Genomic DNA, 14,468 nt, shown 5'->3' with positions numbered 1-14,468 from the left:
TTAGACCTTTTGTGTGTCATAACAGTAACACCAAGGTGAATTGTAAAGACTAATATAAATGAGCTATTTTTATGAACTAGTAAGACAAAAATAAAAGAAAATGCATAAAATAAGAATGTCACTCTGTAATCATCTGGTTTTGCTTTGTAACCAGATAGGCAACTCTGTGAGTAAACTTATTTTGCTATATAGCAATCAGTATTTTTTCTTTATACAACTATAGAAAAAAAAAGTAGATAATATCCTAGAGAAGTAGTGTAACTATCTTCTACATTCAGAAGGAAGGAATTTCTTACCAGTTTCTGCCCTGAAAGAACCTCCAAAAGGGCAATCAGCATTACCCCATCTTTGATATCTTCAAACAGATCATTGACCAGCATGGGAGGATTGCGCTGAAAAGTGAGAAGACCAGATATTATAAAGGCTCAGGAGAATTACATTCTATCTCCATTCAATGCTGTTAACACTGTCATTTTCTACTTAAGAAAGATTGCTTAACATTTGCCTTTACATTTGCAAATAGAATAATGAAAACACTGAAAAATATGTAAACAGATGGTGTTTCAAGAATCTTTAACAAGGCAACAACATTGTACTCTACTTTCTTCAGTACAGGCCAGTTTGTGGACTCTGACTAGCATCTGGTCTTTAATCGTAGAATTATAGAATGGCTTGAGTTGGAAGGGACCTTAAAGATCATGTAACTCCAAACCCCCCTACCCCATAGGTAGAGATGTCACCCACTAGATCAGGTTGGACAAGGTCCCATCCAGCATGGCCTTGAACACCTCCAGGGATGGAACATCCACATCTTTGGTCAACCTGTTCCAGTGCTTCACTACCCTTACAGTGAAGAATTTCCTCCTAATGTCTAAACTAAATCTATCCTCTTTTAGTTTAAGATCATTCCCCCCTGTCCTATCATTAACTACCTGAGTAAAGTGTCATTCTTCACCTTTTTTCTAAGACCCCTTTAAGTATGGGGTCTCCCCAGAGCCTTCTCTTTTTCAGGGTGAACATCCCCAGCTCTCTCAGCCTTTCTTCAAAGGAGAGGTGCTCCAGCCCTCTGAGCAACTTCGTGGCCCTCCTCTGGACCTGTTCCAACAGATCAATATTCTTCTTGTGCTGGGGGCCCCAAAACTGGACACAGCACTCCAAATGGGGCCTCACAAGGGCAGAGCAGAGGGGAATAATCACCTCCCTCGACCTGCTGGCCAATCCTCTGTTGATGGAGCCCAGGATGCAGTTGGCTTTCTGGGCTGCAAGTGCACACTGCTGGCTCATGACAAGCTTTTTGTCCACCAGAACCCCCTATTCCTTCTCCTGAGGACTGCTCTCAACGAGTTCTTTTCCCAGTCTGTATTCCTGTCTGGGATTACCCCAACCCAGGTGCAGCAATTTGCACTTGGACTTTAATCTCATGCGGTTCACATGGGCCTACTTCTCCAGCCTGTCCAGGTCCCCTTGAATGGCCGCTTTAATGATCACAAAGTATCTCTTAGAAACAGTAAATTTAAAGTGAAACTTTGCCCTGCTGAACTAAATGAAAGAAATACCTTCTAGCTTCCATGAGGTTATCAGAATTCATATATCTGAATTCACATAATGAAAATAGTCATATCTGATAATTGACTGAAAAGATGATTAAACTACAAAATTCTTGAAATTAACTTGTATTAAATAATTTATGTATGGGGTACTTCCAAAAAATAAAAATAAAAATAAAATCTTATACAAAAACTTGATCTATTATTTTTGTTCTGTAGAAACATATATTTGAAAAGATGAACCTAAGAAAGGAAAGACTGCTCTTGAAAACAAAAAATACTATAGCAAATCAAGAGAAAGCAAAAATCTGTACTTCCCAAAATCAAAATGCCCCACCTTCATCATTCAGTTTGGATGAACTAATATTTCACTGAGACATAATTTTGGCATAAAATGGAAAAAAGAACTCCTTTGCTGAAAGTAGACCTCATCTGAGATTTTACATGCTCTGATAGCCCAATAATAAAAGAGTTTATTTTCTCATGTATATAAAACACAGCAGTATTACTACTCATTACAAAAATGAATGTAATCATTATTCTTTTTGCTTCTTTAGCGACGCAGTACATAATGGATAATGTTCTTCCTTAATATAGCGACAAAGAAATCAATGGGGCAACCAGGTTACTGGAGATTAATTTGTCACAGTCTTGCATTACAGGCAGTTGACATAAATACAATTAATTTTCCTCACCTTCTGCGTTATCATTTCCTGTTTGGAGTCTGGAGCAGCTTTGGCTTTATCAGTGTTACTGCATGATATAACAGTGAAGAACTATGTACTAAAATAATTCAGCAACAAAGACAAGCAGCTGCCATCCTAATCCAACAGGAGCTAAATGAAAAGATTCACCACATAAATGCCCCAGTAGTGAGGTTTGTCACTTGAAGCTCAGTATACAGTAAGGAAGAGAGGGAACTTCTTACAGAGGATGATTTAGGATACATCTAGATTGAAGGGTGAGATTTACAGTGCCCCATACACCACCTGATGCCCATAACATATCTGTCAGATGATCTGCTGAGAGCACCACAGCTCCCTTCCATGCTCAATGTTTTGGTATCCATACTCTCAATTCAGGGTACACTCCAGAATTTGCCTTATCCCAACAAGAAGTCAAAAGTCATCTGGCATTCATACGCAAAACAAGTCTGGGAGGTACTTCTGGTTCCCATAGTGCATACACTGTAAACACATCCTCTGACCATCCATGCCAAACTCTTGCTCTGAACCACACTTCACTGGTCATTCCTCGCTGACAGTAGTTAGAAAAACCGAATTTGTAACTTAGGCATAGTTCTAAGGTAAAGCAGTGAAAGTATCACTGGAGGCATCACTGAAGCAAACTAGCACCTCAAGTATTCTACTTTTGACATGAATCAAATATTAGCCTGGGGAAAACAAGGGGAAATATGAGAAAGCATTAAAAATGATGAGAAGAGAAAAAGAAACCGCCAAGTGATTTACATCTGTCTGTAATGTTGACTTCTCTGAAACATGAAAATCATAAAAGTTAGCCACAAATCAGTAGACTGAAATCTACTTTTTGTTGCTGCAAGGTTTTTATAGTTGCCATCACTGCCAGAGTTTAGCAACACACACCATGTAATATAATACTAATAAAACAATGAACGAAAAGCAGGTAGAACAGCCATGTCACCTGGTCTTCTATATGAGATTCCTTTTATATGGAAAATTACTTATACATATTGCCAAAAAACTTTTGCAAAATACAATTTAAAATATATTTCACTATCCTGAAGATGTTAACACCTCGTTACAAGGAGATAAGACCCTTACTGTATTTCATAAATTTTTTTTTTTTTTAGTAATTTGTGCACATAGCATAGAATTTACCACGAGCTACCCTATTATCATGACTCCAGTTTCTCTCAGAAGTATGGAATGAGGCATCTTTTTAATGGTATAGATAGAAGAATAGATTCCTATTTAACATAAGTATTCCACATAAGCCAATTGTATTTCCCATGCCAATACAAATAAGTAAGATATACAGTAGCTGATATTAAGTTCATAAACATTTATCTATTTATATCAACCATTGAACAGTATTGCTCAAGCTACAGAATATTTTAGAGACAGATCCTCTACTGAAATTAACACCGAGTCTTCCGTTGAAATGAATAGAGACTTAGTCCTTGGCTGTATGTATAATGGCAAATGAAATAAAATGAGAAATTGAAGATGTATATTGCTTACTTATTATCCTCCAGAGAAGAGAGCTTTGTTTCTTTGTTTTAGAACTGTATTCAGATAAAATCTGTTGAATGCTTTTTTATTCTAGACACTCAACAGGTCTTAGCAACTATTCATCTAGTAGCCACAGTGCATTGCCAAAATGCTAACTGCAAATCAGTAAAAGCAGGGAGTGAAAACTAACTTAAAATTTTGTAATCTTGAAAATAGAAAAAGTAGTCCAGATTTTGTCTTTGTTCTTGTAACTGTATAGCTTCAACAATGTGATTGGCTGTAAACTATTTTTAAACAATGTTTTGAATGTTGGAAAAATTCAATATATATTTTGAATGATGGAAAGTCTGTACAAAATAGTTTAATGAAAGCATTTTTAAACCAGGAAAAAAAAAAAAAGAACATTAAAAAAGCACACAAAGTAACTTCTAAAATTCTGTAATATTAAGGGGAAGTTGTCATTTTTAAGCTTCTTCGACAAAATTGTTTAGGGATACTCAGAATATACTTTGATGAGCAAGCATACATTAAATCTACAACTTGTCAGGTCTCCACTAAAATTTCATGTGCCTTAATACTTGACATTGGTTTTCCATAAGCTTATCCAGGAAAGCAAAACAGCAAAATGATACTAATGATATTCTATATACTTTGTCACATGTACACTTTCAACACATTTATTGCAATATATGCAATCACAGGAGTTAGTTTATAGTGATATTGACATTTAGGAACAGTCACGTCACAAGGAGAGAAGCATACTCAGTACAACTAATTTCATGTACTCTGTAGGAGGAATAAGAATTAACGTGGAATTAATTTTAAAGGTTAATGAACCATTTTTCCCAGCATTAAATTTTTATTTAAATATCTGTATTTAGAATTGATCACTAATGGTAACTGATGAGCAAATGCTTTGCTTAGACTTGTTGCTCTTCCAAGATGATCTCCTTTGCTGCAGTGTTCAGGAAATATTATGAATGATTTAAAGAACATCAGTACATACAAAGAGCATTTGACTGACAAGCCTCACAAAAAGAGATATATGATAATCCTACAATGTCTAGACACTGCTCCTCTGACACAGTAAACTAAGTTTTGTAAAATCCAAACCTCAAATATGGAACCAATGGATATTCAGATAATGATATATATGATATTATATATATATATACACATATATATAACATATATAATATATATATGATATGATTTGGGTAGGAAGGGACCTCAAAGATCATCTACTTCCAAGCCCCCTCCCGTGAGCAGGGACACCTCCCACTAGATCAGGTTCCTCAAAACCCCATCCAACATGGCCTTGAACACCTCCAGGGATGAGGTATCCACAGCTTCTCTAGGCAACCTGTTCTAGTGTCTCACCACTTGCACTGTGAAGAATTTCTTCCTTTTATCTAATCTAAATCTACCCTTTTTTGGTTTAAAATCATTGTCTTGTCCTGTCAGTACATGCCCTGATAAAGGATCTCCCTTGCTAAGCTTCACTGTTCTGTTCCAACATCATTTCATTCATTTCATTTCTCAATTGTATTGTTGCTACAGGAATATTTTCCTCACACCCTGTACTTAACATTTCTAATAAGTACATCACACTGTACAAAGAACAGTTATCAGAAGCATTATGAAAGCTACCTTTACAATGTTAATTTTCAAACAATATTACAAAAACTACTCAAAAAAATGCAGGAAAACCCATTCATATGTACAAACAGGAAAAAATCTATTTAACTACTGAATTTGTCTTGGCAGGGAAGTACATGTGAGTACAGGAAGGAGAATGTTAAATTCCAGTCACTCTGTAGTAGTTGGTCCACCCCTCTGCCCCAGTTCAACTCATAAATACTTAAGCACATCATTTTTCATGTTTCTTGCCATTAATGACTATTTTTATTACTAAAGTCTGAGGGATCAGGCCCTAGGTTTTACATGACTAATTTTTTTCACACAAATTTATTTAGCATTCCTTATTGTTTTAATATTAGAGTTACATGCAATACTAGTGAATACATGCGGTGACTGTTGGAGCAAAAAACTTCCAGTCAGATTTTCCTCATCATGAAGACAAGATGGACTTAGCTTAAAGTTTTTCTTGTGTCAGTCACTAAGACAATTAGCAGCCTTTGTTTTCCCATTTGAAAAAGACAGAGAATTACTTAGTTTACTCATAAAAATGATGTGGCTCTTGTGTGAAGACCAAGTTACATTCAAAGCACAAATTAGCACAGCTTACAGCCTTGCGTGGGAGATTTACAAATCTTCCTATATCCATTTTTTTTCTTCCTTTCTTTGTTCTATAAAACATATAGAGCTTTCGCAGTTTGTAAAGCCTTCATGTAAGGTTTAATATCCAGATTTAATTTAGCACTATGAGAGCGTTGTATTTGCATAATGTACAAAAATTTATCCATTCTTAGTTTTATTTTGATTTGATATTCATTACTTGCTTTTGTTTCTTGATATGTGCACCTTTTTAATGGAAATACAAAAATACTTTTTTTTTTTTTCAGTTGTGGGCTCTATTCGGTGAGTTTACAATACTTTCATGAGCACAAATACTGAAGTTATGCCTATACAATATGTTATTTGATTGGGTTAAACCAATTTACTGTCTGTGTTCAAAAGTTTTGAAACTGCTGTTTTCCAGCACTTTCACTGAAAATGGCAAAGGCAATAAAAGACATATACCCCTGCTGTTTTTCAAAGAAGAGTGTTTTGCTTTTTCTTCTTTACTCATCTAATCTGCTACCAAAAAAAAAAAAAATCAGGATAAGTATTGAAAGGAAATTAGAGTTAGAGTAATTGCTGTTCAGAATGGATGCAATTGAGTATTTTTTGTTGTTGTTGTTTGTTTGTATTAGATGTTTGGTGTAATAGTGCCCTCTATTTAAAACTTTTCCTTTGGAAAGATTCCTCAAAATATACTGAGAAGCAAACAAATTATTTCTATGGATTTGACGGTTGAGACTGAGAGGAGGAGGGAGGTCTAGTTTTGGGAGCTTAAATGAACTGTATGAAATAGTAACATGCAGCTAGAAAACATGAGTGTTGTAGTCCTGTTACATATGTGTATCTCAATTGTCATTACGCCTGCAGAGGTGCACAAGTATTAAAAATGACAGCCAGAGGACAGATAGATCATGTTTATCTAGCAGCTTTGGCCTTAACTTCTGGAACCGGGGAGCAGAGACGATTTCAGGTTGCTGAGTCAGAATCACGGGACAGGTTCAAACAGCTTGAACTCGCTAAGGGACACATATAGCCTAGTGCTAAAAGCTGTCCCAAAATGAAGCTGTATTATACTACCTGTCTGAATACTAAAGTATATAAATAAACAAATAAAACATCAATCAGGCTTTGGATCAACACTTCCAGGAGTGACCGTATTTCAGAATTAGGGTGCACATCTCTCAGAAGGGAAACAAGATGATTTAGAATAAATTGAGTTACTAAATAAATAAATACCATTAGACATCTTGTTTTTAGCCTCAGAATTTTCACACACTAACAACCATACAAATAATATTTTATTCATAGTATTATCAGTCAAAACTATCTATCAGTATCTAAAAACGATGAACTTTTAATCCTTTAGTTTCAATAAACCAGCTGCTAATTCATATAGATGGCAAGTTATGACAAGGCCTGAAAGTGCGTACAGTACAAAAATGTATACAGTACAAACACTTTGGGTAAAGTAGTAGGTCTACAGTAGCCAAAAGTAATCACAAGCCCTATTCTCCACCAAAGCCTGCAACATTATTTATTTCAGGCAACTGTGTTATTCTCACAGGTAAAAGAAACATGGCAAACAGTGAAAGCTTTGGAACAAAGCTGTTGAAAGCACAGTTTCCTTGTGATCTCAAGTCTTCCTAGCCTTTACGTCTCCTGACACAAAACATTGTTGATGGGGCAGTTAAAAGACTGGTATGCGTTTTCTAACTGGTATGTGTTTGAGAGTCACATGGACATAAATTAGGGTGATCTGCAAGGGTGACATCTGCTTTCCTTCAGACCAGGAAGAATTTTTCTGTCTCTTGACAGTTCATCATGCACTGTTGTTTTTCAGCAATCAGTGCAAGGCCAGCATTTCATGATAGTCCTCATTAGGTAATGTTTTTTCTGGTGCTCCACATTTTACTGTGTTCAAACAAGAGAGCAGACAATTCTGTCTAAAAGTGGGTCTACTTCCAGGATTTTTTCCTAACACATTTCAAGGGCCTCCATACAATGGAGATGTTACAGCCTTCACTTTCATTTTAAATAATAAAAATTGCAATGACCTTCTATAAGAATCAATAACCTAAACATTGAATTTCTAGGTTACAATATGGAACATGAGTGCGAGGGAAGCCTGTGTGTTTCACAGAGCTATTCGTACTTTCTACAGCTGTAAGGAATGCAGGAAACATATTTCCACACTTTCCAAAAACTTGACCAACAAAGACTTAAAAGTTTATACTTCAAAAATGTAAACATTTGAAAGGCATGGGTCACTGTTCCTCTTTTGAGTCTAACCTCTGTAATATAAAAACAGTGCTTCTCCTGTAACAGCATAATAGCATAAACGAGAAACAAAACAAAGTAAATCATTTATAAATCTGGCTTAGGCAGTGAGGCAAACTTGCTGACAGTTATCAATGAAAATATGACAGAAACAACTTTCCTGTTAAAGGGTGAATTAACACAGACCAAATACTACACAGTAGCTAAGGTTGTTAAATGTAAGGGTTGTGGCTGGTTTATTGCTTTGTTTGAATGTGATTATTTGATCCACCTTTACAGTATCACAGACTTTAAAGAAATACACATACAGATAAAAAAAAGTCAAAAGGTCTATCTGAGCCCTCACTGCCCAATCAGTTTGGTATAGTAAATGTTGATTTTACAACAGTCAATCCAGAACAAAATACCTTATTTGAGCTGCCACCATGATTTTGTCTCCTCCCAAGGATTAGACAGTTACTACTAGTAATTATCATTACACACACACATATGTATAATTAACAACATATACATATATCTAATAGTCAATCATAACAATATTATTATTATTATTTTGGGGCATTATCTGCCAACTCCATATGCAGAAGGTAAAACAACACTATTTTAGCTATTCCATGCTCAACTTTCAAACTTATTCATGTTCATAATTTAAGAACACTTTTAGATATTTTAATCAGCTGGACTGATGAATAACTACAGGTAGAGCTGTGCTGTGAGAAAACTCTGTCAAGTGCCAAATTAAATCTCACTGCTCAAGTTGTCAGATAAAGCTGGTATCAGTTGTAACAATATTTTTAAAATTGTGTGCAAATCACTCCCTTTGTTCTTGTGCTAACACCAGAAATTGAGTTTTAGGTTGTGGTAAGAGGAAGCAAAAATACTTTCATGATACATCCTAAGATGTATCAGATAATGATTTTGGCACTGGATTTAAAAAGCAATATTTATATTTGCAGCCAGTCCAGGATGCCTCAATCAAACTACACAACTGACTCAGTTTTATTCAAGTACATTGTATCTAATAATGTTAATATTTCTACTTCTTAAAAAAAAAAAAACACAGTTTCAAATCTTTCCTCTGGCTGGAATAGCTGCTAATGTGCTACGGTTTCAGACCTTAATTTTGCCAAAAGGAGATGAGCAGTTGCCTATAGATGTAGCTGCCTCAATCACTACCATACTGAATCAGATTTATCTTTGATGGTGTACAGGTAATGTGGATCGCTTTTCAAGTTTATACTATTCTGCTCAGCCAAATCTGACATGTTCTATACTCCAGAGCCTGTATATGTAGAAATAAAAAGGTTTGATTAAAAAAATATATATTTATATATATATAAACATATAAAAAATATGTATATACATATATATATATTTTTTTTCAAAGCCATACATTACCTTAACCAGATGAGAATTGATCCATTTTGTAAAAGTCCTTTTCTGCACTGACTCTTGCTCATCTGAGGAAAGAAAAAAAAAAAAGTTTAGATATTGCTGAATATTTTTGGATTTATGTAATGGAAGAATAATATTCTATGATATGCATCATGCATTTGCCAGAAATGCCACCATTTTCTTGAGACAATTCAGATAATTTTGTCTGTAACTACCCATAACAAAAACCTTCAGGTCTTAAAATAATACTCTGACATTTGACTGTTTGAAGTTCCACAGCAAAGTTCAAGTCTTAATGAGTGATTGAAAAGTAAGACAACATTTCAAGTCTGAATGCCAAGATAAATTCGACTTCAAAGTTGACATTATATTTATCCAGGAAAAAAATCTGAGCACCTAGTGCTTCTACTATACTTTCCAATTAGAATCCATGTCTGATAGTCAAGTTGCTTTAATTAGGAAAATCAAATTTAGAAGATTCAGAAAAAATATTATTAGAATGTATATTTGAAAATATTCATAATGTTGAATTAGATATCTGAAACTGGACTTTCACCCTTATTTGTCCTCTGGGAGATCATGCTAGGGAGAAGCCATCAGTTAGTTCAGATAGTTCATATACTACCTCCCTCAGACCTGTTTTGCAGAACTTGTCTGATTTATAGTGAGTTCCACTGATTCTCAGATAGCCCCTCATGGACTGTTTCCAGCTGCATAGGCAAAAATAGCTCCCGAATGAGCTCCTCTAACTTCAGCAGCCAGGGTTATGGCTCCACAGCCAGGAGGAAAAAGAATCACAGAATTGTAACCAGTCCATGAAACCCTATACCTTCCTTGTGGGAAATCGGTTTTGACACATGGAATAATTTTTACACAAACGGTATTTACATATTTCTATTGGGATTTTTCCTTTTGGAGATAAAAAGGAAATGCTATTTCTCTGAAAAAAGAACTCATGTCACTATCATCATCAGTTCTAAATAAGCACCTTCATACACCTACAGAAAATCCAAATAAATAAAAGTCCCGTTAAATATTTATTCTTTATAAGAACACATGCATGTCCCAAAGTCTACAGATGGAAAATATAATTTTAGTTTCTGCCTTTGCTTTTGACTTGTGCTACACTGAAAAGCAATTTTTTCTCTTTCACATCTGTAAAATTAAAAGGGAATATTCTTTAATTCCCTTTAAAGCTCTGGAGTAGGTAACCAGTAAGTTTCACATACTACTACTAATGTATGTACTAATATACGTACTTAGCTCCTTCATTTACACTAACGTAATGCTGCTCCACAGTGAGGGTACAAAAAGATACAAATCACTGCAAAAAATTCATCAGCAAAAATGTTACTTTAAGTGGGACAACAATTGCTCCCTGATCACATACAAGCTCTAGAAATATATTTGTGTATTACAACTAATTTTTTTTTTTTTTTTTTTTTTTTTTTTTTTACAAAGAAACATTATCTCACAGATAAGAACTCACAGATAAGAAATACCAGGGGGGAAAAGACACATCTCTAGCATCTATTACTAGATTAATACTTCATGTCTAAGAAGATATTTTTGCATTCTTTTTTTTCCTTTGATTTCATTGGGTAGGCTCTTTTACACTATTTTTGAAACATTCATCAAATTTTCAGAATCTACTTACAGGCAACTAATGCAAAAATAATTAAATTCTGAACTCTGATTCAATAAATGGAAATTTTGATGACTTAAGAACAAAACAAAACAACAACAAAAAAACAAACCACAAATATTTAAAGATACCTGAAATGATAAAATCTGTTAAAAACTATTGAGTTTCTACATTCTGGAAAACAGATTTCTCACTAGATTGTTTTAACCATGAACAAGATGTTTCCCTTGTGAGATACAGTAAATATCAGCTCTGCTCTGACAAGCAATGATGTTAGCCCAATTCATTTCACTGGAATTATTTGTACATTTGGATGGCATTCTGGGTGAGCAGGTATGGGGACTGAGAGAGAGCCTCTGCACAGGATCAGTTCAGTCTTGACTTCCTTCACACCTCTGCAACTTAAAATTTCCCAGAAATCCGGACACAACAAAGACATACCAAAAGAAAAGAACTGCACCTTCAGAAATTGAACTTCTCATTACAGGAATGAGAGAATTATTTTCACCTCTAGTTTCCTAATTTCTAGTTACAATGCATCCTGCTGGTTGAAGAAGCTATCTTCTGGCAGCAACTGGAAACCAGAGAACTAACTCCCAGCATCCAAATGGTTAGCAGCAGTAGACACTCAGTCACAGTCATATCAATAAACAGCAGAAATAGCATTGCAAAAGAATCTGCTTCAAGGGAATATATGTGAACAACATATTCTTTATGAGCTCAAGTGCAAATATTAATAAACGTCTCCTGTTTTTAGCATTTAATTTGTATAGATTTAAAAGGCACGGGTTGTACCAATTAAAGTAACCTATGTCCGATAATACAAGTAGCAGCTCAATTTTACAAATTTAGCAATAAATATGTTTTTTTTTTTTTTTTTTTTTTTACAAATTTTCCTGGAAGAAAAGATGTTATTTTCATTTAACTACTTCTCTACAGAAGTAGTGCTTATCCATAACCACAAGACGCATGTGTCATACTGTTTGTTACGCCTTCCCCACTTGCAAAGACTGCCAGCACCCTGATTACACCACTTACCCTGATGGTACTGAAAGGACCCGGGAAGCAGATTTAACGATGTAACATTTCTGCCGCCAGCACCTTTGTAACGAGCCATAAGCACTGCTGCTGCTCCTGTCTGGTATAGTGTGCAGCGTTTCTTTAGAATACAGCCAGAAGTAATTCTTCAAGTAGAATATTCTTCCTTCACAGGCAATGCAGGCCTCTAACACAAATCCCTCTACCTGCTCTTATTGGAGAATTCATATGAAGGCAGACCTTAAAATCATCTTTATGCTTTTTTGCAGAGATGCAAGAGCCAGACAAAGCCAGCTGTGTTGGAAGCAGCAGCTCTGCTGGTCTCACTGCCATCATCCTTCTCCACTGTTTTCCTGAGGAAAGATTTTATTAACCCAGCACCAGCCAATCCAGGCACAGAAACTGCTGATGTCAAGAGCCTGAATAATTCATCCAGGGACTGGGACAACCCAACTACACTGCTGATATCCAAAAACAGCAAGATGTGTGGCTGCAAAAAGCAATGCAGTCTTCTCACCGATGCTTTTGTAATAACACACTGCTCAGTAAGCATAAAAATGGCTGAATAATATAGCCCTTCTCTAGGTTTCATACACATAAAGGAAAGCAGCTTTTAAAAGCAACCACTTGGGTTCCTCTTTGCATACTCTGTTTAGACATGAATACCCTTCAGCTTTGCCACTGAAACACTGAACTGGAAGAAATAGCAAGCAATGAATCTGAACAGATATGTAGGCCACTTTGCTTTTAATAATATATTTGAACTGTTGTATAAGAAGGATGAAACATATGTAAGGATGCACAGAATTTTTGGAGTGCATCTAAATCAGCCTGAAACGTACTGCAATTTCTGAAAATACAATGTACTTTCCATTTCATTAAGTCAGAGCACCAGAGCATCTGAACAGACTTTGTTTTGCTCTGGTAAAATGAAGGCAGTTATGAAACAGTGAGTGTGGAGATTCATATGTTGTTCACTGACAGGGGCCAACACAGCAGTACGTAAAACTGAAATGAGAACAAAAGGCCTGCTTTTAGTATGCCATTATGGCGATTGCATCATTACAGAGGTTGAATTCAAATTTCTGTCTGTGTAGAACACGATGAATCTGACAAGATCATGCTGCATTTAAAAGAAATGTTGTAAGAAAGTTTATTTAATAAATTATCTTCCTTTAATTGGCTGAAAATATCTTCATATTTTACAAAGCTTTACTCTGCTAAAGCACGACCAACAAAACACAATTTAGGCTGATTAGGAAAAAAGACAAACACATTTACTGTAATAAAATAAATTAATAAAATTATTTATTAGTAATTAATAAATTATTTTGAAAGAAAATATGTATCTTATTAATATGACAGTTATGAATAGGTGATGAAATATTCAATATTCATGCACATTATGATGAGTATTATCACATGTATCATATATATACATGAAGAGACAAAGTAATGGCATGCTCTCCAGCAGAGCTCTTCTAGAGACAGCTTCCCTAAGCTACCCAGCCCATCTTATCTGTAGAACTGCACGTGCATGGTGTGTAGCAGCAGATCTCACATCACACCCCTCTGGCCTCAGGTACACAGGGATTGGATGGTGGGAAGGCGGCTGCAGCACAGGCTTGTACATAGAGTGTTCTGCTGCATGGTCACACAAGGAGGAGTCTCATGCACAGAGAGACATGACAAAGGTGAGTTCACACGGCTAACAAAAGCATCTTGACTGATTCTTGGTGACCTAGCATTTGCTTTGTTTTCTACTTTAATAAAAATCAAGTTGCTCACAGCTTCTCATTTTTAGCACAAATTATTCTTTTTTTGCTTTCTTTCCTTATGCTAGTAAAGCCCTAAAGATACCAAACAGCTTCCCTTTTTTTGTTGTTGTTATTGACGTTGTTTCCTAGGTCTTTGTAGTCTTTAGGAATATTGCTAAGACAACTTGGAAGCGCAGAGAAGCGCCAAACCACCTGCAGTGCTTCAAGATGTCATTTGAGAACATGCACAGCACAGAAAGCGACAAACAGCAAGCACCCTGCTGGGAAGGTTTGTTCGGTCAGCAGTTTGGCATAAATTCTCTAAAGCTTTCAATAAGAAATGTTATATGGC

At 35.5% G+C, this 14,468-nt stretch overlaps 1 protein-coding gene across 15 annotated transcripts in view; it reads right to left on the bottom strand.

Annotated features, from left to right (window-relative positions):
- Window positions 1–14,468, bottom strand: part of SYNE1 (spectrin repeat containing nuclear envelope protein 1) — a gene marked incomplete at its 5' end in the record, with an annotated part of 301,642 nt that overhangs the window by 239,132 nt on the left and 48,042 nt on the right. For 14 of the 15 annotated variants that reach the window (XM_083830445.1, XM_083830446.1, XM_083830461.1 and 11 more), the window contains 2 exons: window positions 297–392; window positions 9,680–9,741. In XM_083830445.1, the coding sequence (XP_083686571.1) occupies window positions 297–392; window positions 9,680–9,741 (158 nt within the window). Of the gene's footprint in view, window positions 1–296; window positions 393–9,679; window positions 9,742–12,359; window positions 12,848–14,468 lie in introns of those variants that run through there. The other variant, XM_083830450.1, reaches the window with a different exon arrangement.

This window comes from Anser anser (assembly GCF_964211835.1).
Source record: "Anser anser genome assembly, chromosome: 3".
In the NCBI taxonomy this organism is placed as follows: domain Eukaryota; kingdom Metazoa; phylum Chordata; class Aves; order Anseriformes; family Anatidae; genus Anser; species Anser anser.
This window is presented reverse-complemented; position numbering and strand designations above follow the sequence as displayed.